The 25,341-nt window shown below is 41.9% G+C and overlaps 1 protein-coding gene across 5 annotated transcripts; it reads right to left on the bottom strand.

Annotated features, from left to right (window-relative positions):
- Window positions 1-939: 939 nt before the first annotated feature.
- LOC112221021 (polycomb group RING finger protein 1) lies at window positions 940-9,000 on the bottom strand. 5 transcript variants are annotated; one of them, XM_024383070.2, is made up of 9 exons: window positions 8,665-9,000; window positions 7,764-7,872; window positions 6,129-6,281; window positions 5,788-5,859; window positions 5,597-5,699; window positions 2,891-2,975; window positions 2,592-2,678; window positions 2,194-2,274; window positions 940-1,774 (listed from the first exon to the last, which is right to left on the bottom strand). In XM_024383070.2, exons 1-9 carry the CDS (start codon window positions 8,749-8,751, stop codon window positions 1,724-1,726), a joined length of 828 nt encoding a protein of 275 aa, XP_024238838.1. In that variant the 5' UTR covers window positions 8,752-9,000; the 3' UTR covers window positions 940-1,723. The 5 variants fall into 5 exon arrangements, with proteins under 5 accessions (XP_024238838.1, XP_024238839.1, XP_024238843.1 ...); XM_024383071.2 differs by having other exon boundaries at window positions 7,764-7,869; window positions 8,665-8,993; XM_024383075.2 differs by having other exon boundaries at window positions 2,930-2,975; window positions 8,665-8,840.
- Window positions 9,001-25,341: the final 16,341 nt, after the last annotated feature.

The raw sequence follows: 25,341 nt of genomic DNA, 5'->3' as shown, positions 1-25,341 counted from the left end.
ACCCAGCAGTTGGTTTTAAAGCTGAAATATACTGTGCTACAAAAGATTACATGGAATGTATGGTGTGTGTAAACAAAGGCCATGACTGAGAATAACATTGACTCAATGGCACAAATCATCCTGTATGACTGAGTAATATTAGAAAGACACACAGATGGCATGAGAAAAATCATTCTAAACGATGTCAAGCAGCACCATAGCAGCTCCACTGATAATGGCCCTCATGGGGATGGTCTCTCCTCAGTCAACCTAAAAGTGAAGTAATGTGTAGAATGAATCAAGTCTGCCACCTAGTGGGATGTTATCACTTAAGAACATTAGAACCAGTCGTCTGACAGTCATTAAAACAAAAAGGTATCTCGTATGAGATTTGGGTATAGCTTTGAGAATAGTGAGTTAACATCGATTCCCAATGCTGGCATGCCTGGACATCAGCTGCTCCTATCCAGCGTGACTCATCAGCACAAACCATAAAGGGGCTGTAAAATAGCATCAAGTATGTACAGAACATCAGTTCCACTGTATAGAGTACAGTTCATGGGAGTTTAGGTGCTTCTAAGAACAAAAATATTTACCAGAATTTAGAGTTCAGTGTTTTGCAGTACTCCAATTTGATAATTCCGGACTTGCACCACTGAAACTTCAACTAATAAATTACAATTTTAGTGACAAGCTTTAATTTTCTGGTCTATAAAAGTGTACATACTTTCACTCCATTAATCAAATGCACTAAAGCTGCAATGCTTTTATTTGAGGTTATATCTTCCATAACTGAGTTGAGACAACATTGCACAGTTCCATTGATAGTTGCTTCCATTCCATGTTGATGTTGGCTTCCCATAATTGAACATAACGGTTTTATTTTTTATTCTGTGCAAATCTCCACCGATAACTGTAAAAAAAAAAAAACAAAAAAAAAAAAAAAAAAAAAACTGTACGTCAATTTTCAAATATTTATTTAAAAAAATACAAAACAAGCAAAATATGTACACACACTATTAAAATAGAATATATTTAATACAAAATATATACAGCTGCTGAGGTCATTAGAAAGGGGGAAGTCCTTGCCTGACATCTCACCCCAAATGTAATTCTGAGGCCGGAAGCAGTGCTTTGTGAAGATTCTGAATGGTCAGCTAGCTAGCAACAATGAAAAGAGTTGTCGCGTGGGGAATCATAGGTGGCTGGTTTCAGCTAGTTTTATCTTGTTCTTGATACCATGTCTTGTTTTGAGGTTTGACTGATTTCATGTCAATGCTAATGGCAATAAATCCACTAGCTAACCAACAACTAATGTATGAAGAGAAGTGCTCATTGTTTATATAAAACAAATTTGCACATGGAGACTAGTTTACGTGTCAACAATCTAAGCCAACCTTTTCTGTTTTGCCCCATAGTCGCACACAAGTCGGTTGTTGCTAAACAACCAATGAGTCTATCGTTCACTACATACGTTCAGTCTGAAACTGCCATCCTAGAAGTGGTTTGTCTGACTTCAAAATGAAGGCCTTTGTACAAAACAAATTCAGTGGTTGGATCATCTAACAAAGAGTAGCAAAATTGATGACATGTAGGCCAGCTCTGGCCCAACCCCTCGGTTTCTGGGACCAATTAGAATGTGTGTGCATTCTAGAAACTGTCGGGGGGCAAACCCAGACTCATGGTGGACAAGAAACATCAGTTGGCCGGAGTGATGTGGATGGGTAGCCAGGCAAGAAAAGTTCTATCTTGTCCTTTTGTCCTTAATAGTGTAGTGAAGGACCAACGGTTGAGCCTGGAATAATAAGAAACAATTTTATTAACAATTTTATAGAAAGAAGCTCCCAAATCAATTATAACCCTGTTACAGGATTTGAGGTAAGTCAAAGTATTTTCTCTTCTCGCACTACAATTCATTATTTGGATTTATGAAGGAATATGTACACTGAGATCAACGTCAGCATGATTTAACTTTTTAAATATGTATGCACTATTTGTCTTACCCCCGAACAATGTAGTTTTCTAAGCAACATGTTTGAATTGACAGTAACATTTCCATAGACATTGTATAATTTGAAGTCACTACAGAATATTGAAGTGGAATATTATTTCCTTAAATTCAACAATGCTGTTTCCACCGCAGAACGTCCAAATGGAAAAAGTTCAAGTGTAAAGGAATTCAGTGTGAAATTGTTGGCTCAACTTGGGAGGTACCTTGCCAAACCAGTGAGAGATCCACAGCCGTTTCATGGTCATGTGATCTGGAAGGGACTCATTATTGAACAACATCTGGATCTGTGATGAAATGGAGACCACACAGTGAGGACAAAACATGACAACTGGTCCTGGGTTAACTGTACAAGCGCCCATATGCTCCATTTCCAGTTCTCTGAAACATTCACATGCAACTAACCTGTGTATAATATTCAAAGCACTCGACTGAAAAGTTGCACAACAAGGGATTATCTAATAGGCTACACTTTTGTAGTCATAGGACATGGTTCCTGTGTTGTAGTTTTGGACTGTTTGCAAATAGGTACACTGCACATGTAATGTAAAATGGTGCTGATATGTCCCTCTTAAAATGTAGTCTTCCTAGACAAGCAACTGACCTGGTGCTTCTCCACATTCAGTCGATGACACAGCACTTTACGCAGGTGTCTCACCTCAGCTCGGACCGAGCAGCGCACAAACTTCTGCTGCAGACACGAGGCAGAGCAACATTACTACAACTCCAATTCCACACGTGATTCCAAATGATTACAGAATTAAAATGGATATACCCCCCAAAAAATGTGGGCAATTCTACTAGGGACTGACAGATACTCAAATTAAATACAATTGCAAAAGCATTGCTTGTGGAGACCAGATCCAAACAGAACAGACCATTGCAAGTTAAACTAACAGAGACCTCTGGTGGCATAGTGGGGTTCCATTCCACACGACTTACATGAAGAGTCAGTTTGGTCTTATCTTTTTTTTCAGACAGAGATGAACTGTAGGGACAAGAGAGTACATGATTAAGCATGAAACACTGGGAGGGATTTTAAGGGGCATTTTGAACGGCAAGAATTTCAGGAAACATTTGCGACAGGGTTTTCATTTTAAAATGTGAACTTTACCGGCTATATCTAATAAAAACCCATTTGAATGCCACCGTGTGAAGGTTTAAGCTCGTTTTTTTTAGGAGTGCTCACTGCCAATCAGTGGTGTAGTGGGGGGCATATGCAGGTATAAGCTGTATACCCAGTTATTTTCCAGTGGGTATTGCATATACTCCTTAATCCACACAATGTGTCAAAGTACTGTAGGTATACGCTGTATCAATGGAACATGATCAGAATGCTTCTTAAAATGTTGATAATTATTTCTCCGTTTTAGGCGCTGCAAAGTGCAGTGCATTCAAAGTTTAGACCCCTTGACTTTCCACATTGTTACATTACAGCCTTATTCGAAAATATATATTTTTTTAAAATCAATCTACACACAATACCCCATAATGACAAGGAAAAAACAGAAATACCTTATTTACATAAGCATTCAAACCCTTTGCTATGAGACTCAAAATTGACCTCAGGTGCATCCTGTTTCTAGAACTTGGGAGTCAACATGTGGTAAATGCAATTGATTGAACATGATTTGGAAAGGCACACACACACCTGTCTATATAAGGTCCCACAGTTCATATCAGCGCAAAAACCAAGCCATGGGGTCGAAGGTATTGTCTGTAGAGCTCAGATACAGGATTGTGTCGGGGATCAGATCTGGGGAAGGGTATGAAACAATTTCTGCAGCATTGAAGAGCCCCAAGACCACACTGGCCTCCATTCTTAAATGGAAGACGTTTGGAACCACCAAGACTCTTCCTAGAGTTGGCTGCCCAGACAAACTGAGCAATCGGGGAGAAGGGCCTTGGTCAGGGAGGTGACCAAGAACCTGATGGTCACTGAGAGCTCCAGAGTTCCTCTGTGGAGATGGGAGAAGCTTCCAGAAGGGCAACCATCTCAGCAGCACTCCGCCAATCAGGCCTTTATGGTAGTGGCCAGATAGAAGCCACTCCTCAAAAAAAGACACTGAAAGGAAGACCACGAATAAGATTCTCTGGTCTGATGAAACCAAGATTGAACTCTTTGGCCTGAATGCCAAGCATGTCTGGAGGAAACCTGGCACCATCCCTACAGTGAAGCAAGGGTGGCAGCATCATGCTGTGGGGACATTTTTTCAGCGGGAGGGACTGGGAGACTAGTCAGGATCGAGATTAATGGAGCAAAGTAGAGACATCCTTGATGAAAAAGTTCTCCAAAAGTGCTCAGGTCCTCAGACTGGGGCGAAGGTTTACCCTCCAACAGGACAACAACCCTAAGCACACAGCCAAGAGAACGCAGGATTGGCTTCGGGACAAGTCTCAATGCCTGTGAGTGGTCCAGCCAGAGCCCAGACTTGAACCCGATCAAACATCTCTGGAGAGACCTGAAAATAGCTGTGCAGTGACGCTCCCCATCCAACCGGACAGAGCTTGAGGGGATCTGCAGAGAAGATTGTGAGAAACTCCAAATACAGGTGTACTAAGCTTGTAGCGTCATATCCAAGAAGACCAGAGGCTGTAATCACTGCCAAAGGTGCTTCAACAAAGTACTAAGTTAAGGCCTTAATACTTATGTAAATGTGATTTCACTATTTTTTAAATTGTTATACATTGCAAACATTTCTAAACCTGTTTTTGCCTTGTCATTATGGGGTATTGTGTTTTAATTGGGGGGGAAATCAATTATAGAATAAGGCTGTAACATAAATGTGGAGAAAGTCAAGGGGTCTGAATACTTTCCAAATGCACTGTACACAGAGGTAGGCCTATGTGCAAATGTTACAAAATACAATTTGAAAACACCATTAAAGCGGTTTCATGGGCAGAGACAGAAATATCCCTTTGTTATTTTGAAGGAGGCATGCTAAAGATAACTATGGTGAGTTGCTAAAATGACTAGGATAATACCTTTGGCTGCTAGACAATGAAAAAAAAACATAGTACATGAACACATGAGGTCTTCATCAAATAATTGCCTTCACATTTCTATGGTGGGATTTTGGTTATAGGCTACTTTGAAGCAAGGTAAGACATGCCTCAAGAAATAAAATGTCCAGGTTTCAACAGCATATTGACAAGCCAGCAGGACACATGCATTTTTCATGGTAGGCTATTACAGCTCAAATCATTGTCACCAGTTTGCAAAACATCATAAAATACTTAAACACTTCTGCCCCTGTCACACTGACTCACAGGAAACTCTGCAGGCCGGTACCAGTTGATATGTTAGCGAGAGCTCAAGACAGACAGGCAGAGTACATAGATGATGCGATTGAAAGACAATCTGAACCAATTTCCATGCAGAGCCAATGCAAACAGGATATATTCTAGGGTTGCAATGTTTTAATTTGTTGGCTTTTATGCATTTTTATTGGACAATAGCTGACAATTACTGGAAACACTGAGGGGGGGGGGAATGTAGAACCAAAACTGAATTTAAGCACTAAGTATCAGTGATAATCCACCTGCGGTCTGAGAATAGACAGTAGGCTACTTACTGTAGTTTTGTCAAGGCATGACACAAAATCTTACCTTTGCCTCTCTAGACAAAGCGAGACCTGCTCGTCATATCTGTAGAAGTGGGCCTTGGAATGGTCAAAGCTGGTAAAAGGTAATCCTGTATCTGGTATGGAGTCTAGGGGTGACACACAGATACCATGTAAAAGTAGAAGCTGTAGATTGACAAAACATTTAAAAAATCAAATTAAAATCTAAAGGCTTACCTTCCCCAGGTGGTTGGACAACTCTCTCAAGCCCACGCGACTGATAGAATTCCTTTATTCTCTTGTCTTCACCTGTTTACAAAGAACAGAAAATAAGGACCTTAGAAACACTACCACATTAAAAAATATATTTTATCAACCCACGCTAAATTGATAATGCAATGACGCAGGTGTTTAAGTAACGCTATTACACTAGTTCTCATTGCATGAGAACTTTACAAATGAGATGATTAGGAGTTAAGAGCGTTTTTCTAAGTAAACAGGAGAAAAAGTCAAACCATTAAAGTACTATGTAACAAAAATCAGAACAAGTATAATTGTATGAATTTCAATGTACTTACTTTCTTGAAGTCCTGGAACCAGTTTGTAGACAATGTCTTGCATCACTCTATCCAATTTCAGGTTCAATAAAGGCTGGGTTTCATGAATCTTTATGTTGCACATTGGACAATACTTGCTGGTTTGGAGGTATTTCACGATACAACTTTTACAGACTGAAATAGAAGCAGAAGAGACATTGGCCATTAATGTCCCCGAAAAAGGATGTTATTTTATAGTAACATTAACTATACAAACTTGTTTTATTACTATGTACACTACATGACAAAGTACGTGGACACCTGCTCGTCAAACATTTCATTCCAAAATCATGGGCTTTAATATGGAGTTGGTCCCCCATTTGCTGCTATAATAGCCTCCACTCTTCTGGGAAGGCTTTCCACTAGATGTTGGAACATTGCTGCGGGACTTGCTTCCATTCAGCCACATGAGCATTAGTGAGGTTGGGCAATTAGGCCTGGCTCACAGTCGGCATTTCAATTCAACCCAAAGTGGACCGATGGGGTTGAGGTCAGGGCAGACCAGTCAAGTTCTTCCACCCTGATAAAAAAAAAAAAACATTTCTGTATGGACCTCACTTTGTGCACAGGGGCATTGTTATGCATTAAAAGGAAAGGGCCTTCCTCAAACTTGCTACAAAGTAGGAAGTGTAGAATGTCATTGTATGCTGTAGCGTTAAGATTTCCCTTCACTGAAACTAAAGGGGCCTAGTCCAAACCATGAAACAGCCCCAGACCATTATTCCCCCTCCAACAAACTTTACCATTGGTACTATGCATTTGAGAAAGTAGTGTTCTCCTGGCATCTACCAAACACAGATTTGTCTGCCGGACTACCAGATGGTGAATCTTAATTCATCACTGCAGAGACTGTTTCCACTGCTTCAGAGTTCAACGGGGTCAAGCTTTACACCACTCCAGCCGACACTTGGCATTGCGCATGGTGATCTTAGGCTTGCGTGCAGCTGCTCGGCCATAGAAACCCATTTCACATGAAGCTCCCGACGAACAGTTATTGTGCTGATGTTTTTTCTAGAGCCAGTTTGGAACTCTGTAGTGAGTGTTGCAACTGAGGACAGACGATTTTCACACGCTTCAGCACTTGGCGATCCCATTCTGTGAGTTTGTGTGGCCTACCACTTCATGGCTGACTCGTTGTTGCTCCTAGACATTTCCACTTCACAATAACAGCACTTAGTTGCCCAGAGCAGCTCTAGCACGGCAGAAATTTGAGTAACTGACTTGTTGGAAAGGTGGCATCCTATAACCGTGCCATGTTGAAAGTCACTGAGCTCTTCAGTAAGGCCATTCTACTGCCAATGTTTGTCTATAGAGATTGCATGGCTGTGTGCGCGATTTTATACACCTGTCAACAACAGTTGTGACTGAAATTACAGAATCCACTCATTTGAAGGGTGTCCATACATTATATATACGAAAGTATACTGCACTTTTGAAGCTAGAAACATAAGTATTAAGCTGCACTTGTAAATCTGTGTACGAGACCAACAAACTTTGATTTGTACGCATTCACAGGCAGTAAGTAGGCTAGTCCACAAGTCTATGAAAGTTAGCCTATTTCTTAGAGAGGTAACTTCATAAACCAAAACATAGAACACACAGGCTAGGCCCACTTACATGTATGCAGACACTCGGTAATAGTTGTGGCATCGATGAAGTACCCAGCACAGAGATAGCACACTATGTGCTCGTTCAGGTCTTTGATCTTCAACTTCACTTCCTCCTGCAACAATATTAAGTTGCTATTGAAATCTCAAGAATATAAAGTATCCCATGCAGTTTCGTTACATTGTTGCTACTTGGTGTAAAGTTGTAAAAAAATATATTAAAAATCTTTTTTTTTTTTTTTAAATAGCAGAATGACGATATTCTAGAGGAGCCTGGTGAGTTCATTGTCGATTGCGCGTGCTCTTTTCCACTACTTAGAGCAGGTGGGTGTGTCAGGTGACTAACATTGTACCTAGTTATGATTGCTATCACAATGGCAAATAACAGTGTAGCATCTAACTTTACGTTATATCTTTACAAAAAGTTATAGTTAGCAACCCAGTACGCTACACACGGAATTGCAAATATTGGACACAGGTAAGACAGTCACTTACAAGCAAGGTTTGACAAGCCCGTCACGAGAAGCTAGCTAGCCTAGCAAACACAATTAGCTGCTACTGGTTAATAAGTGTAAAAACTTAAAACATCACTGTCAAAATATTTTATCCATGCAAAACGCACATTAGTATTTTAACAAACAATGCACCGCGTTTCTGGTGTAAAACGGGGGGAATGGGTCGTTTGAACGGTACACATTTGCACGAATTACCTGCATTAGCTGCCCAGAACAACAACACGGGTAGACTTCCGCACACATGGTAGGCAGCTCTCTCTCCATCTCTTAGGGACGGGAGAAAGCGCTCGCATTGCTGCCTTTCCTTGTCGTAACTAGTTATGCGGCTAGATCCAGCCCTGATCAACTCAAACAATTCTCACTGGTCTATAGAGTCCGAAATTAATTGGTACCTACCTCATTTCGTAACGGGTCGAGCTTATATACGGACTGGAGTTGATTTCTTAGCCGCATAGCTATCGCCATTGGCCCTTGCTCCGCCATCTTTGGAAATTATTCGTATTTCCGGGTGGAAGGAGTGTTCAAGAGCATGCTCCAAGTTCGTTCTGTGGCTGAATTTCAATCATCTTTCATCGTACCCTGCCCTCTAACCCTTCACTCGCTTCCTACTCTGTTTTCTCACTCGCTTCCTACTCAAAACTCACCATCAAACGTCAGTGACGTTTTTTTGTGTTAAGTATTTTAAATAATAACACCGCGAAAAATACTAAACTAAAAGCAGAACACAAATTACAGAACGGTGAGTCCTGTTTACTCCTCTTGCATTTCTTAGCATACAGCTTCTCATGATGGGTTGTAAAAGCTGCGTGTCGATTGCTATACTACTTCCAACAATAAATCATATTTGCATGGAGAAATTAAGTAGGCCTACTAGTGACAGCACTGGCACCTTCTATGACATAAGAGCTCACTGTTGGGCTCACACACAGAAAAGTTTTTGAATAGCCTTGAGTGGTAGGCTCTGTGCTACCAGTCTCTTGTCAGTAGATGGCACTGGAAGCATACAACTCAATATTGTTAAGACAACAGCAACATTTATTGGGTAGAAATTGTCAGTATAAATTGTTTTTCACGTTAGTTGTTGGCCAACATCTTAGTTTGGAGATTGCAATCACCACTACGGTTATAGAGCATAGGCTACTCATCCACGGGGGTAGGCTACACTGTGTGACATATTTAGAAGAGATGGTGTTCCCACTAACAACAGTCCTAGTTATAAAACTATATCAATTATGTCCTTAAATTTAACCAATTTTCCCTTAGGTGAATCTTTAGAGATCACCACTACATATTGCCTTTTAAAAGATGTCATTTGTACCATATGGAAAGATATTGTATGGTCACTTTGAGCGCACTTTGCTGTGACAAGTTTCAGAGAAGTAGCATCTATAAAATAAAAACAAAATGTAAGTGAACTTTTGAGTCGCTCCTTCATTGATGGAAAGTGCTCTGGGCTGTCTTGAACGTGTATTTAGAATTTGTAGTGAAATCCCCCAGTGGCTTTCTATCTGTCCTCCGCCCAAATGTTGTCTTGAACAAAAACTCATGTCTTACCCTTTGTAATATGTCAATGTCGCACTCATTCAAAATATGTGGCACATTGTCTCCCACTCCATGGTAAAGCACCTTGTAAGGTAAGCCAATGGAATATACGCATACAGTGTCTTTTGCACCCCATTTGGTGCAATGGTAAAAAACTGTAGGCCTAATAGGTGCAATTAATTGATTCTGGGATCATGTACATGATTTACACATAACATGTTTTATGTTTACAGAGGAATTTTACTGAAGGTTTAAAAAGGCTTCTAAAGTTAGAATTTTACAATGCAGAATAAAAGAGCAATAAAAGCAATAAAGAATAATAAAATATATAGCTCCGTTATTGTGTATTTTATTCCTCTTGTGTTACTATTATTATTATTTTTTAACTGCATCGTTGGGAAGAGTTCGCAAGCAAGAATTTCAAGGTTAAGTACACCTGTTGTATTTGGCACATGTGACAAATACTATTTTATTTTATTTGCAGAGGCCCACTCACATCATATAACAGAGATACCTGTTTAAACTGTGTTCTGGACCTGAAAAGGAAAGACGAGTATCCACCAGATCCAGATTTGATCCAGTCAATCTAAATTGGGAGATGGCAAGAAGAGGACAAGCGATACTTAATTCTTGGCAGCCCTATGTGGTTGAAAAGCCGTCGTGATCAGCCTCGCTTCACTGAGCCTTTATAGTCAACCTTGTGTCCCCACTGTCTGCCGTTCCCTCTTGCTGTGTAATGTCTTATCTATGAGGCCTGCTAGGTCAGTGCTTATCTGATTGACAGAGCTTTTGACTCCATGCAATATCCAAATTACCTGAGGGCCCGGAGACAGGAGATCACAGTATGGCAAAACACGTCAGCCAGGAGAGAGAGGGATGGGAAGAGAGAGGGAGATGTCAGAGAGGGCGCACTGAGCCTTTCATTTATTCTCATTACCTCACATAGGACATGGACAATGGGGCCCTTTTTTTCTTGGACAGTCTGTAAATCCGCTTGACTTCTCAGCCCTTTTATTTGAAATTATGAGTTTCAAACACCTGCCAGGCAAGACGGAGAGGTCCAAAGATTAAACACCCTCCATATAAGTGGACCGTGTGTAACATGTCACCCGACAATTTGCATAGCAAGAAGTAATAGATAATAAATAGGTTTATAGACAAATCTCATGGTGAGAAAATCCGGACTATAGTTGTCAGGAAATACAGTGCACCTTTATTTCTGATTTGACATATGAAACGGCTAGTTCAGGTGTGCACTGTAGTAAGGCATTGGCTCAGAAAGAGGAAACATGTTTGTTGTTGAAATAGCACTAGAACATAGCCTGCAGCACATCGTTGAGTGTGGTCTCGTCTCCCAATTGAATATTTGCTTAAAATTAGTATCGTGGAATGTCAACGTCTTCATCAAAGCAGGAAAGAATCCTCCAACGTTGCACACTGAATCAATTGACTGACATCCAATAACTGATAAAGACCCAGTCCTGGACAGCCTGTGCCAAAAACAGCCAAACAAACATTCTGCGGGGGAATCTGCGCTCTGCCATGCCAAAACGAGGCCCCGTCCCAACCGGGGCACATAGGTTTTTTTTATTTTTATCCCCGGCCCTCTCGGAGCAATCAGAGCATGCAGGGGTGGGCGTGGCTTTTGTCTCCGCTGCTCCCCGCAATTGGCCGCCAAGTGGCAAGCTAATGGCGAACGCCCCCAGGCAGCGCTCCAAAGCCCCCAGGCAGCACTCCAAAGGCTGTTTTTGAAGTGGAGGGCAAAATGGATGATGTAGTTCAAGGCCCTTTAGGCCTCCCTGGCAGGAAACCCACAGCACGTTGTCTACTACGTACTCTTAGAACTTACATGCTCTTTTGGTGGGTATATATAGCCTATTAGCTCATTGGTCAACCAAGCTGGACTGAGTAGTCATATCTGATTGTAATCCTTGACAAGCAGCCCCAAAGTTCCAGGTAGGTGGATGAGTGTGTGTGCAAGTGTGTGAATTTAGTGAGTGAATGAGTGAGTGAGTAACTTTCTGCCACTGAGTCCTGAGGGACCAGTGGACTTGCTAAACTTCAAACAAGCCTATAGAAAGGTTGGTAGTTCAGCACCAAAACCAAAGTGTGCGCAACTATGGGGTGAAAACAGACAGGGTTGGCTTAGATGGTTGACAACATGTAAACTATATATTGTCTCCAAAGGTTTGAAAACATATTGAAAACATAAATACATTTGCACATTGAGAACTTGTTGTCTCTCAAATACATCGTTACAGGGGTTGGTTAGCTTGCTAGCTAGTGAATTTGAGCCATATTAGCATTGACATGAAACCAGTCCAAACATCTGAAAACAAGACATGGTATTAAGAACAAGATGAAACTAGCTGAAACCAGCCACCTATGATTCCACACATGGCAGCTTCTGGTCATTCTTGTTAGGTAACTGACCGCTCAGAATCATAAAAAAACACTATTTCCGGACCCATCGATGTGCACGCATCATTTTCATGACTGTGTCAGCCAACCTGTCTATTGGCCGTGTGTTTGTTAGTTTTCTCTCTAGTGGAGGACCTAGTGGAGGACCTAGTGGGAGGACCTAGTAGATGACCTAGTGGAGGACCTAGTGGAAGATCTAGTGGAGGACCTAGTGGGAGGACCTAGTGGAGGACCTAGTAGAGGACCCAGTGGAGGACCTAGTAGAGGACCTAGTGGAAGATCTAGTGGAGGACCTAGTGGGAGGACCTCGTGGAGGACCTAGTAGAGGACCTAGTGGGAGGACCTAGTAGAGGACCAGCAACACTTTGCCATTGTTTTCTGATTTCTCTGGCTCGTGTGTGAAACCCCAGAACTCCCCAAATCTCTTTTTCCCTCTTCGTCATTTTTCCCTTCTGGGCTTGTCTTACCTCCCTTACATGAAGGGAGTAGGTTGTCTCTCACAATCAGGTCTTGATAAGGTGATTTGTTACATGTGCCCATAGTTCATCAACAATTCCTCGTCGAACAGAATTCCACCCCTGCGGTGCGAACGTCTCAAACGCATTTCTCCACGGTTATCTGGGAGCGTTGTGCTTGTTGACCATCTAAGGTATTGTAGCATTTCAACAGGTGTTATGCTATAATAATCATGTCATGGTGAAAGTTTGGTATTTATAGTAAATATCACATCAATGCCCTTCGTGTCTAGCCTGCACTAGACTTGGCCACCACTACATACCTCCACAGAGGACTCCTAACATCACCTCTCTTTCGTAAAACCCCAAAAGGAACAGGCATCACACTTCCCATCTGCTGTATCTCCACACGGAGAACCTTCTCAATTACCCCACACCCATCTTATCTTCACAGACATTTAAGAGGATGGGGGGCCGAGGGAAAACATGCTCGACACAGAACCTGAGGGAGCAGCAGCCAAATCCCAGGCAGCATGCAGGTTGAGCAGAACACGGTTACTCACCTAGCCCAATTACGTTGCGCTGACGTGTCCAGATAATCGGCACATCAAAGCGTGCAGAATCACAGAGATGCCCCCCCCCCAAAAAAATGTTGGGAGCTTGGCTAAGAGATAACGGCAGTCCTTTGATGCTGCATGAGCCAGTAGCTGTAGCCTAGCACATTATTTTCTTTATGGCCTCCCGTAAAGAACTTTGATGGGGTTTACAAAAAAAAGGGCCCTTATTGCCTGCACTGTGTCAATAATGGAATTGTTTTGGAGACATGTATTCTCTCTGTCTCATCTTCTCTCTAGTCCCTACATGCAGGCTGTCTTTCATCTTGTTTCAGTATCTCCTTCCGTAGCATGCGACTGGCTGCTGAGAGCCATCGCCGGCCCTGCCACTTAAAACTCCTTAAGGAGAAAATACAATTTCCCATCACTCTTTGTGTTTTCCAGTATGCACACTTCTAATTCCATTGAAGGTGTGCATACTTCAGCTCCCAGATTTCCGTCATTCTCATTGTTCGTGTCACTTCATTCACATTCAGACTCGATTATTGATATTGACAATGCAATAAAGCAACCTTGGAGTCATAGAAGTTAATAAACATAAACAAACATTTACTTTATTTATTTTACTCAAGGGTGAGCAAGCCGATTTGCCCATTAGTCTCAATAGCGTCATGACAGCATATTCAAATTTAAATTCTACTCTCAAATGCATGGACAGATGTTGTAAGATGGACCTGACCGCTATGTCTTCCCCACCACACCACAGTGCAAAATGAAGAAATCATTAGAGCCTTTTATAACTGTTCTGGCAAAAAAAAGCAGCCACTTGAAATAATGACAGGGAATCACAGGCTAAGTGGTGGGAGATCAAAAGCAGGCATTCTTGGGTAATCTGGTGGTGTTGCAAATCTTGGGTAATCTGGCTGCCTTGTCCCCACTGTTTGACATCTATTTACTGTATGAAAGGGAATGGTGCCATCAATTATGGCCCCGCAGTGCTTTTGTTTACTTTTGCCCAGGCCTGAGTGCGGGGCCTGCTTTCGTGAACTATAGATCCCCTTGTTTGCTCTTCGCAGGCAGAGGTGTGTGCCTCTGGTTGCTCTGCTCGCCCTTGGCTTTAGGGTGGGGGCTTGCGGGGGTATGGGGGGCTTCCTGTGGTATGGGAAGAAGGGAGCTTAGGGCTAGAGATTCGACTAGCGAGACAGACTATTTGTTCTGCATTTAAATGTGAAAACGGAGGGCTTTGCTCACCTACGACTCACACACCTTGCTGTTTGGGTGTCTGGTGTTATTATAGTGGGATCTCTGACAACTAAACACACAAAGTGGGTACTTTAGATAACAATTGACAGTGTGTATATATTTAAGACAATATTTCTAGTTTGTCTTCTCCCCAGTCATAAATCTATCAAATCTACCACAACCGCAAGGCTCTCCGGAGGGTGGTGCGGTCTGCACAACGCATCACCGGAGGCAAACTACCTGCCCTACATAACACCTACAGCGCCCGATGTCACAGGAAGGGCAAAAAGATCCTCAAGGACATCAACCACCCGAGCCACTGCCTGTTCACACCGCTAACATCCAGAAGGCGAGGTCAGTACAGGTGCATCAAAGCTGGGACCGAGAGACTGAAAAACAGCTTCTATCTCAAGGCCATCAGACTGCTAAACAGTAATCACTAAATCAGAGAGACTGCTGCCTACATTGAGGCCCAATCACTGGCCACTTTAATAAATGTATCACTAGTCACTTTAAACAAAGCCACTCTAAATAATGGCACTTTAATAATGTTTACATATCTTACATTACTCATAATTCCATGTATGTACTTTTTTTTATACCATATACTGCACCTTGCCTATGCCGCTCAGCCATCGTTCATCCATTTACTTACATGTACATATTCTCATTCACCCCTTTAGATATGTGTGTTTTAGGTAGTTGTTTGGGAATTGTTAGATTACTTGTTAGATATTACTGCACTGTAGGAACTAGAAGCACAAGCGTTTCGCTACATTCGCATTAACATCTGCTAACCATGTGTATGTGACAAATTTTGATTTGATTTGATTTGATTTATACGATTTTAATACAGACAAACAAGATAGAAGGCATGGCAATGAGGCATGTGAAAAAAAGTTTCAAAAAAACAATTTGCTATTGCTCAAAGCCTATTTGATCCAAAGAAGAAAGCAGGAATTTGTACTTGCGGGCTGGATCTTTGTTCTGTGTGTGCATGTGCAGCGTGGCTTGGCACCGAGCTAGAATGGTGGAACACTGGAGAGGACAACCTGTGCGCAACAGTGGCCAAATTTACGAGCTAATGGAGAACTTGTGAGTCAAGAGCCTTTAATATCCTGATAGGTGGGTGGATCAAAGTTATGATCTGATTAAAGGGACCAGGACAAAAGGAGGCTGGTAAATATTTGGACAATGGATTCTTTCAGAAGCTTGCCTTGGTTGTTTTTTTTGTTCTTGGACAGGAGTTATAGTACCCTATATTATGATGAGGTAAGAGATATGATTAAAATGCTTCATAGTGCAGACCCTGGAGCATTGTGCTTTGTGGCATTTTCAGAATTTCTCTCTAAAGTTAGCCATTCAGTTTGAAGGTATTATTTGAAACGTTTTTACTACTACTGTTATGAAGAGGCAAGGTAAAGAAGATGATGCCAAGGTTGCATCATAGTGACCACCAGGGTTTAGTCAAAACATCCCACCCCCTCTCCCATACCTCCCAGACTCTCATCCTCTCATCCTCTGATTTGTTTCTAATGATCACCTCCCTTGAGTCTGTCCAAGTTCCCCCAACACACACACACCCTTCCCATGTGTGCAATTTCTGGCCCGAGAAGAAGCATCGGAGCAGCCTAGGGGCTCTCTGCTCTCCCTGCCCCGGCCACAGAGATGATGAGGTAATCTGATGCAACCTCATTTTCCCTCAAATTGCACCTCTGATCAGCGCAGTGTTTCCTGCCACAATTAGACTGACCCCAAGTCCTCATCAGAAACGACTGAGGGGAAAATGTCGAACAAAGACCACTTAGGCTAAAGAGAAGAGAGTTTAGTCGAAAGAGAGGCTTTCTTAAAAATGATCTCCCATCAAGTCTTGGGGCTCTCCTTTTCATGTCACCTTCTCTGGGCTGATTGCAGGAGGACTGAGGTCCGGCTCCGTGTAGTGGAGATTTGAAGATGTGTGTGGTTGATCTGGAGGGTGTATGAACACAGAGACGTCATGGCCATAGGGGGAACATAGGCACGTGCCCAACCTCATAACTAGCTACCAAGAAGCCATTCAGGCTATCAATTAAGTTAGAGTAGCTAGCTTGTCTAACTATCATAGCTGGCATGCCTGTTGGCAAGGTTGGTAGAATTTAGTAATGCAAACAATTACTATGGTTTTCAGGGAGGACTTTTGTGTGTGTGTGTGTGGGGGGGGCTTGGATAGTTGAGTGAAAAAAAGAGTGACTGAATTCAGCCAATCGATGAAAGAGGCTGAAAAATGTGATTGCCGTAAGAAGTCTCCTTTTTCTATATTCTATTCATGTTCTTCAATTAACTGCACGATCACTAATAAAAACAGTAACATTTTCCCCATATTGGAATGGGGATCAACTGCAGAAGCCTTGTTCTTTGCACTGAAGAAGACACCATGAAGACTCTGACCAGATTGACTAAGACTGGACTTTGATCAAACACAAACTGCTGAAAAGTTCACATAGTTTATGGACTAGTAAAAGTCTATTCTAATGCTTTTATCAGTTAATGGCTGTAATGACAGGATGGCTGTAATGACAGTTGCATATTTCTGCAAGAGGGAACAAATCATCACTAAGACATCAAGCTTTGTGATTTCTGCCTGTAAATGAAAAGTGCTATACAAATAAAAATGTATTATTACGGGTTACAAATGGTAAATTACCACATATATGGAAGTAAACTTGAAACAATTGCTTTTTTCTTGACTTTTTTTTAACTTTATTCACATAGCGAACAATTTGCTGTAAATAATCCAAATACCTCAGTGTGATAAACTGTGGTCTGTCATCTGAGGTGTGCCTTTCCCAATGCATGGATTTTCACATGTATCTGCTGAGCGGCTCAATCAGTCATAGCAATGTGTGAAGAGCACAGCGCCCGTGGAGATAGGGGTCTATATATCAAGAGACAGATTTGTGGTGATGTGAGGAACTGGTGGTGTTTAACCAATTAGAGCATAGTGTCTAGGACGGGGCTTTGAGGAGATAACAGTGTCTAAGGCAGTTGAAAGAGCCCAGTGAGCTCCATATCTCTTGTTGCTGTAGGGTAGTATGACTCCTAGAGTTAGATATGACCTTAAAATATCGCCCAGCCTAGCAGGAAACCTCAATAGTAGTAAATCAAATAAGTGCATCTGTAATGATTACTCATTGAAAACCAAACATTTAGATTTTAATCGATGCATGCATTTCCTCTGCACAGTGGAAATGTTATTTTTGTGCAATGCTGTGCAGTGTTCAATTGAATTCCATCCCTCTGGTGATGCAACTGAAAGACACTTGTGGCAATGTTTACTGGATGAAAAAGCAGCGGTGCCACTCCCCATACAAATAAACAACAGATTGACATTTCTGACAAAATATATTAATTACAAGAGCTGAACAAACACACATCCACACACTCTGAGGACATCATGCACCTGCTGCTGTTCTTTGACTAGGGTGCAGGACAGAAACAGTGCAGGTACAGTGGGGCAAAAAAGTATTTAGTCAGCCACCAATTGTGCAAGTTCTCTCACTTAAAAAGATGAGAGAGGCCTGTAATTTTCATCATAGGTACACTTCAACTATGACAGACAAAATGAGAAGAAAAAAATCTGAAAATCACGTTTTTTAATGAATTTATTTGCAAATTATGGTGGAAAATAAGTATTTGGTCAAGAACAAAAGTTTATCTCAATACTTTGTTATATACCCTTTGTTGGCAATGACAGAGGTCAAACATTTTCTGTAAGTCTTCACGAGGTTTTCACACACTGTTGCTGGTATTTTGGCCCATTCCTCCATGCAGATCTCCTCTAGAGCAGTGATGTTTTGGGGCTGTTGCTGGGCAACACGGACTTTCAACTCCCTCCAAAGATTTTCTATGGGGTTGAGATCTGGAGACTGGCTAGGCCACTCCAGGACCTTGAAATGCTTCTTACGAAGCCACTCCTTCATTGCCCGGGCGGTGTGTTTGGGATCATTGTCATGCTGAAAGTCCCAGCCAAGTTTCATCTTCAATGCCCTTGCTGATGGAAGGAGGTTTTCACTCAAAATCTCACGATACATGGCCCCATTCATTCTTTCCTTTACACGGATCAGTCGTCCTGGTCCCTTTGCAGAAAAACAGCCCCAAAGCATGATGTTTCCAACCCCATGCTTCACAGTAGGTATGGTGTTCTTTGGATGCAACTCAGCATTCTTTGTCTTCCAAACACGACGAGTTGAGTTTTGACCAAAAAGTTATATTTTGGTTTCATCTGACCATATGACATTCTCCCAATCTTCTTCTGGATCATCCAAATGCTCTCTAGCAAACTTCAGACGGGCCTGGACATGTACTGGCTTAAGCAGGGGGACACGTCTGGCACTGCAGGATTTGAGTCCCTGGCGGCGTAGTGTGTTACTGATGGTAGGCTTTGTTACTTTGGTCCCAGCTCTCTGCAGGTCATTCACTAGGTCCCCCTGTGTGGTTCTGGGATTTTTGCTCACCATTCTTGTGATCATTTTGACCCCACGGGGTGAGATCTTGCGTGGAGCCCCAGATCGAGGGAGATTATCAGTGGTCTTGTATGTCTTCCATTTCCTAATAATTGCTCCCACAGTTGATTTCTTCAAACCAAGCTGCTTACCTATTGCAGATTCAGTCTTCCCAACCTGGTGCAGGTCTACAATTTTGTTTCTGGTGTCCTTTGACAGCTCTTTGGTCTTGGCCATAGTGGAGTTTGGAGTGTGACTGTTTGAGGTTGTGGACAGGTGTCTTTTATACTGATAACAAGTTCAAACAGGTGCCATTAATACAGGTAACGAGTGGAGGACAGAGGAGCCTCTTAAAGAAGAAGTTACAGGTCTGTGAGAGCCAGAAATCTTGCTTGTTTGTAGGTGACCAAATACTTATTTTCCACCATAATTTGCAAATAAATTCATTAAAAAATCCTACAATGTGATTTTCTGGATTTTTTTTCTCATTTTGTCTGGCATAGTTGAAGTGTACCTATGATGGAAATTACAGGCCTCTCTCATCGTTTTAAGTGGGAGAACTTGCACAATTGGTGGCTGACTAAATACTTTTTTTGCCCCACTGCATCAGCTACAGCGGTCTGCTGATTATCATTATGATCATCACAGTGGACTTGAGCAGAGACACTCCTTCGTGTGGGGCCCGGGGTAGGATACTAAGCTCATTCATCACCTACACGCAGAACCCTCACACTGTAAATGGAACTCGGTCATATTTAATTTGCGCAGCGCTCAAGGCCAAATGGCTCCCACTCGAGCCAGTTTGATACATGAGTGTCCGTGTGTTCCAGACACATGTACCCTTCCTATCAAATCAAATCAAGCTGTATTTATAAAGCACCTTTCAGACACAGAATGCAACGCGATGTTCTTCACTGCAAAAAAACAAATAAAAAACAATGAAACAGTGAAAAACAAGCTAATTTGAAATGTAATGGTTTGAATTTTAAATCAGTGAGTGTTTCTCTAGTGCTCCACCCGTTAAGGAGACAGGGAAGAAGAAACACATTTTTAACATGAGTCTAATGCCGGGGGTTTTAGTGTTGGCTGGCGGTGGTGATGATAACAGTAACTCTTGAGTTATGAATAGTCTCATGTTCTCTGAAAATCTGCTACAGATCTTCTATATGGGTGTATTTTTTATGTTTTATGAACAAGTTGTACACAACCTGGTTCTAGATAATCCTATAGACTTTCAGTTGGACTCAATGGAATATAACATATTCTCTTGTAGATGTAGATGTTAGTAATGTCATAATAGATACAACACAGGAAATGGCTCTGCACTGGGCTTTCTCAATATACATTTTTAAGTGATATGGAATTGGTTCACTCTTCACCAGCAGGTGGCAATGCAAAGTAATAGCTTGCAGTTCATATTTTCAGCCATGTGTATTTTGACCCCCCCCCCTTTGTTCAGTTTATTTTAACATGTGTAAATGTTTCTATGAACATAACAAGTTTCAACAACTGAGACATGAACTGAACAAGTTCCACAGACATGTGACTAACAGAAATTGAATAATGTGTCCCTGAACAAAGGGGGGGTCAAAATCAAAAGTAACAGTCAGTATTTGGTGTGGCCACCAGCTGCATTAAGTACTGCAGTGCATCTCCTCCTCATGGACTGCACCAGATTTGCCAGTTCTTGCTGTGAGATGTTACCCCACTCTTCCACCAAGGCACCTGCAAGTTCCCGGACATTTCTGGGGGGAATAGCCCTAGCTCTCACCCTCCGATCCAACAGGTCCCAGACGTGCTCAATGGGATTGAGATCCGGGCTCTTCGCTGGCCATGGCAGAACACTGACATTCCTGTCTTGCAGCAAATCACGCACAGAACGAGCAGTATGGCGGGTGGCATTGTCATGCTGAAGGTTCATGTCAGGATGAGCCTGCAGGAAAGGTACCACATGAGGGAGGAGGATGTCTTCCCTGTAATGCACAGCGTTGAGATTGCCTGCAATGACAACAAGCTCAGTCCAATGATGCTGTAGCACACCCCTCCAGACCATGACGACCCAGAGTACAGGACTGTGTAACGCTCATTCCTTCGATGATAAACGCAATTCCGACCATCACCCCTGGTGAGACAAAACCGCAAGGCACTTCAGAGGGTAGTGCGTACGGCCCAGTACATCACTGGGGCAAAGTTGCCTGCCATCCAGGACCTCTACACCAGGCGGTGTCAGAGGAAGGCCCTAAAAATTGTCAAAGACCCCAGCCACCCCAGTCATAGACTGTTCTCTCTACTACCGCATGGCAAGCGGTACCGGAGTGCCAAGTCTAGGACAAAAATGCTTCTCAACAGTTTTTATCCCCAAGCCATAAGACTTCTGAACAGGTAACCAATGGTTACCCGGACTATTTGCATTGTGTGCCCCCCCCAACCCCTCTTACGCTGCTGCTACACTCTGTTCATCATATATGCACAGTCACTTTCACGATATCTACATGTACATACTACCTCAATAAGCCTGAATAACTGGTGCCTGTATATAGCCTTGCTACTCTTTTTTTCAAATGTCTTTCTACTGTTGTTTTATTTCTTTACTTACCTACACACACATACCTTTTTTTTTGGCACCATTGGTTAGAGCCTGTAAGTAAGCATTTCACTGTAAGGTTTACACCTGTTGTATTTGGTGCACATGACAAATAAACTTTGATTTGATTTGATTTGAAGAGCACTTTTTGTCAATCCTTTCTGGCCCAGTTACTGTGGGTTTGTGCCCATAGGCGACGTTGTTGCCGGTGATGTCTGGTGAGTACCTGCCTTACAACAGGCCTACAAGCCCTCAGTCCAGCCTCTCTCAACCTATTGCGGACAGTCTGAGCACTGATGGAGGGATTGTGCATTCCTGGTGTAACTCGGGCAGTTGTTGTTGCCATCCTGTACCTGTCCCGCAGGTGTGATGTTTGGATGTTAAAACGAGAGATCTTTAATTTAAAGACCCTTGCGCCCTTCGGTCTCAACGTAGACTTTGATCTGAAGCCATTCTTGTGATTATTGTGACTTTGCCATTGTAATTGTTTGTAAGCTTGTGTAGTCAACTTAATCTATGATCGTATGCTATCCATGTGTTGTTTGTATGCTGTTCTTTGTATGACATTTTAATATTTGATTATTAACCAATGATATTAGGCCACTCTTGGCCATGATTACAGACACCTGTGTCTTTTGACACTATATAAACGAGTCATCCCGCAGTGTTTGGGATTATACCCTGATGAAGACAGCTTGGCTGTCGAAACGTTGGTAATTACATTTTTGCATCTGAGCTCCTAGAGTGTGCGGCTCTCTTTTATTTTCAAGTTTTCTACTCCGCTAGCCAGCAACTCGTCTTAATAGGTGTGTGTTGCTTTTTCTTCTAGATCGTGATGTTTGGATGTACCAATCCTGTGCAGATGTTATTACACGTGGTCTGCCACTGCGAGGACGATCAGCTGTCCGTCCTGTCTCCCTGTAGTGCTGTCTTAGGCGTCTCACAGTACGGACATTGCAATTTATTGCCCTGGTCACAGTCCTCATGCCTCCTTGCAGCATGCCTAAGGCACGTTCACGCAGATGAGCAGGGACCCTGGGCATCTTTCTTTTGGTGTTTTTCAGAGTCAGTAGAAAGGCCTCTTTAGTGTCCTAAGTTTCCATAACTATCAACTTAATTGCCTACCGTCTGTAAGCTGTTAGTGTCTTAATGACCGTTCCAGAGGTGCATGTTCATTAATTGTTTATGCTTCATTGATCAAGCATGGGAACAGTGTTTAAACCCTTTACAATGAAGATCTGTGAAGATATTTGGATTTGTACAAATGATTTTTGAAAGACAGGGTCCTGAAAAAGGGATGTTTATTTTTTTGCTGAGTTTAGTACCAGTCAAAAGTTTGGACAAACCTACTCATTCAATGTTTTTTCTAATAATAGTGAAGATATAAAAACTATGAAATAACACATATGGAATCATAAACTAACCAAAAAAGTGTTAAACAAATATATTTTATAGTTGAGATTCTTCAAAGTAGCCACCTTTTACCTTTACCTTTGCACACTCTTGGCATTCTCTCAACCAGCTTCATGAGGTAGTCAACTGTAATGAATTTCAATTAACAGGTGTGTCTTGTTAATTTGTGAAATTTCTTTCCTTCGTAATGCGTTTGAGCCAATCAGTTTTGTTGTGACAAGGTAGGGGTGGTATACAGAAGACAGCCTTATTTGGTAATAGACCAAGTCCATATTATTGCAAGAACAGCTCAAATAAGCAAAGAGAAACAACAGTCCATCATTACTTTAAGACATGAAGGTCAGTCAATCCATACCATTTCAAGAACTTTAAAACTTTCAAAGTTTCTTCAAGTGCAGTCGCAAAAACCATCAAGCGCTATGATGAAACTGGCTCTCATGAGGACCACCACAGGAAAGGAAGACCCAGAGTTAACTCTGCTGCAGAGAATAAATTCATTAAAGTTAACTGCACCTCAGACTTTAGCCCAAATAAATGCTTCACAAAGTTCAAGTAACAGACACATCTCAACAGCAACTGTTCAGAGGACACTGCGTGAATCAGGCCTTCATAATTGAATTGCTGCAAAAGAAACCACTACTAAAGGACACTAATAAGAAGAAGAGACCTGCTTTTGGCCAAGAAACACAAGCAATGGACATTAGACTGGTGGAAATCTGTCCTTTGGTTCTGATGAGTCCAAATTTGAGATTTTTGGTTCCAACCTCTGTGTCTTTGTGAGACTCAGAGTAGGTGAACGGATGATCTCTGCATGTGTGGTTCACACCATGAAGCACGGAGGAGGAAGTATGATGGTGTGGTGGTGCTTTGCTGGTGACACTGTCAGTGATTTATTTAGAATTCAATGCACACTGAACCTGCATGGCTACCACAGCATTCTGCAGTGACACACCATCCCATCTGGTTTGCGCTTTTATTTATTATTGTAATTTTTTATTTAACCTTTATTTAACTAGGAAAGTCCGTTACAGTGGCAAGAAAAAGTAAATGAACCCTTTGGAAATAACTGGATTTCTGCATAAATTGGTTATAAAATTTGATCTGAACTTCATCTAGGTCACAACAATAGACAAACACAGTCTGCTTAAACTAATAACACATGTCTTTATTGAACACACCATGTAAACATTCACAGTGCAGGGTGGAAAAAGTATGTGAACCCTTGGATTTAATAACTGGTTGACCCTCCTTTGGCAGCAATAACCTCAACCAAATGTTTTCTGTAGTTGCGGATCAGAGCTGCACAACGGTCAGGAGCAATTTTGGACCATTCCTTTGAACAAAACTTTTTCAGTTCAGCAATATTATTGGGATGTCTGGTGTGAACGGCTCTCTTGAGGTCATGCCACAGCATCTTAAATCAGGTTGAAGTCAGGACTCTGACTGGGCCACTCCAGAAGCCGTATTTTTTTTCTGTTGAAACCATTCTGTTGTTGATTTACTTCTGTGTTTTGGGTTGTTGTCCTGTTGCATCACCCAACTTCTGTTGAGCTTCAATTGGTGGACAGATAGCCCAACATTCTACTGCAAAATGTCTTGATAAACTCATTCATTTTTCCGTCAATGGTAGCAAGCTGTCCAAGCCCTGAGGCAGCAAAGCCATACAAACCATACTTTACAGTTGGGATGAGATTTTGATGTTGGTGTTCTGCGACTTTTTTTCTCCACACATAGTGTTGTGTGTTCCTTCCAAACAACTCAACTGCAGTTTCATCTGACCACAGAATATTTTGCCTGTAACGCTGTGGAACATCCAGGTGCACTTTTGCAAACTTCAGACGCACAGCAATGTTGTTTTTTTTGGGCAGCAGTGGCTTCTTCCGTGGTGTCCTCCAATGAACACCATTCTTGTTTAGTGTTTTACGTATCGTAGACTCGTCAACAGAGATATTTGCATGTTCCAGAGATTTCTGTAAGTCTTTAGCTGACACTGTAGGATTCTTCTTAACTTCATTGAGCATTCTGCACTGTGCTCTTGCAGTCATCTTTGCAGGACGGCCACTCCTAGGGAGAGTAGCAACAGTGCTGAACCTTTTCCATTTATAGACAATTTGTCTTACCATGAACTGATGAATACAGTATCAAGGCTTTTAGAGATACTTTTGTAACCCTTTCCAGCTTTATGCAAGTCAACGATTATTAATATTAGGTCTTCTGAGATATCTTTTGTTCGAGGCATGGTTCACATCAGGCTTGAATAGAAAACTCAAATTTTGTGAGTGTTTTTTATAGGGTAAGGCAGCTCCAACCAACATCACCAATCTTGTCTCATTGATTGGACTCCAGGTTTGCTGACCCCTGACTCCAATTAGCTTTTTGAG

This window comes from Oncorhynchus tshawytscha, linkage group LG21 (assembly GCF_018296145.1).
Source record: "Oncorhynchus tshawytscha isolate Ot180627B linkage group LG21, Otsh_v2.0, whole genome shotgun sequence".
Lineage (NCBI taxonomy): Eukaryota > Metazoa > Chordata > Actinopteri > Salmoniformes > Salmonidae > Oncorhynchus > Oncorhynchus tshawytscha.
This window is presented reverse-complemented; position numbering and strand designations above follow the sequence as displayed.

What these genes read in the sequence shown, in the direction of transcription:
- LOC112221021 (XM_024383070.2), bottom strand. Translation starts at nt 8,751, where the DNA reads ATGGCGGAGCAAGGGCCAATGGCGATAGCTATGCGGCTAAGAAATCAA. An exon ending in TGTCCAACCACCTGGGGAAG is followed by an intron (nt 5,700 to 5,787) that starts GTAAGCCTTTAG and finishes TGTCACCCCTAG; the next exon opens with ACTCCATACCAGATACAGGA. An exon ending in TGAATGTGGAGAAGCACCAG is followed by an intron (nt 2,275 to 2,591) that starts GTCAGTTGCTTG and finishes ATTTCATCACAG; the next exon opens with ATCCAGATGTTGTTCAATAA.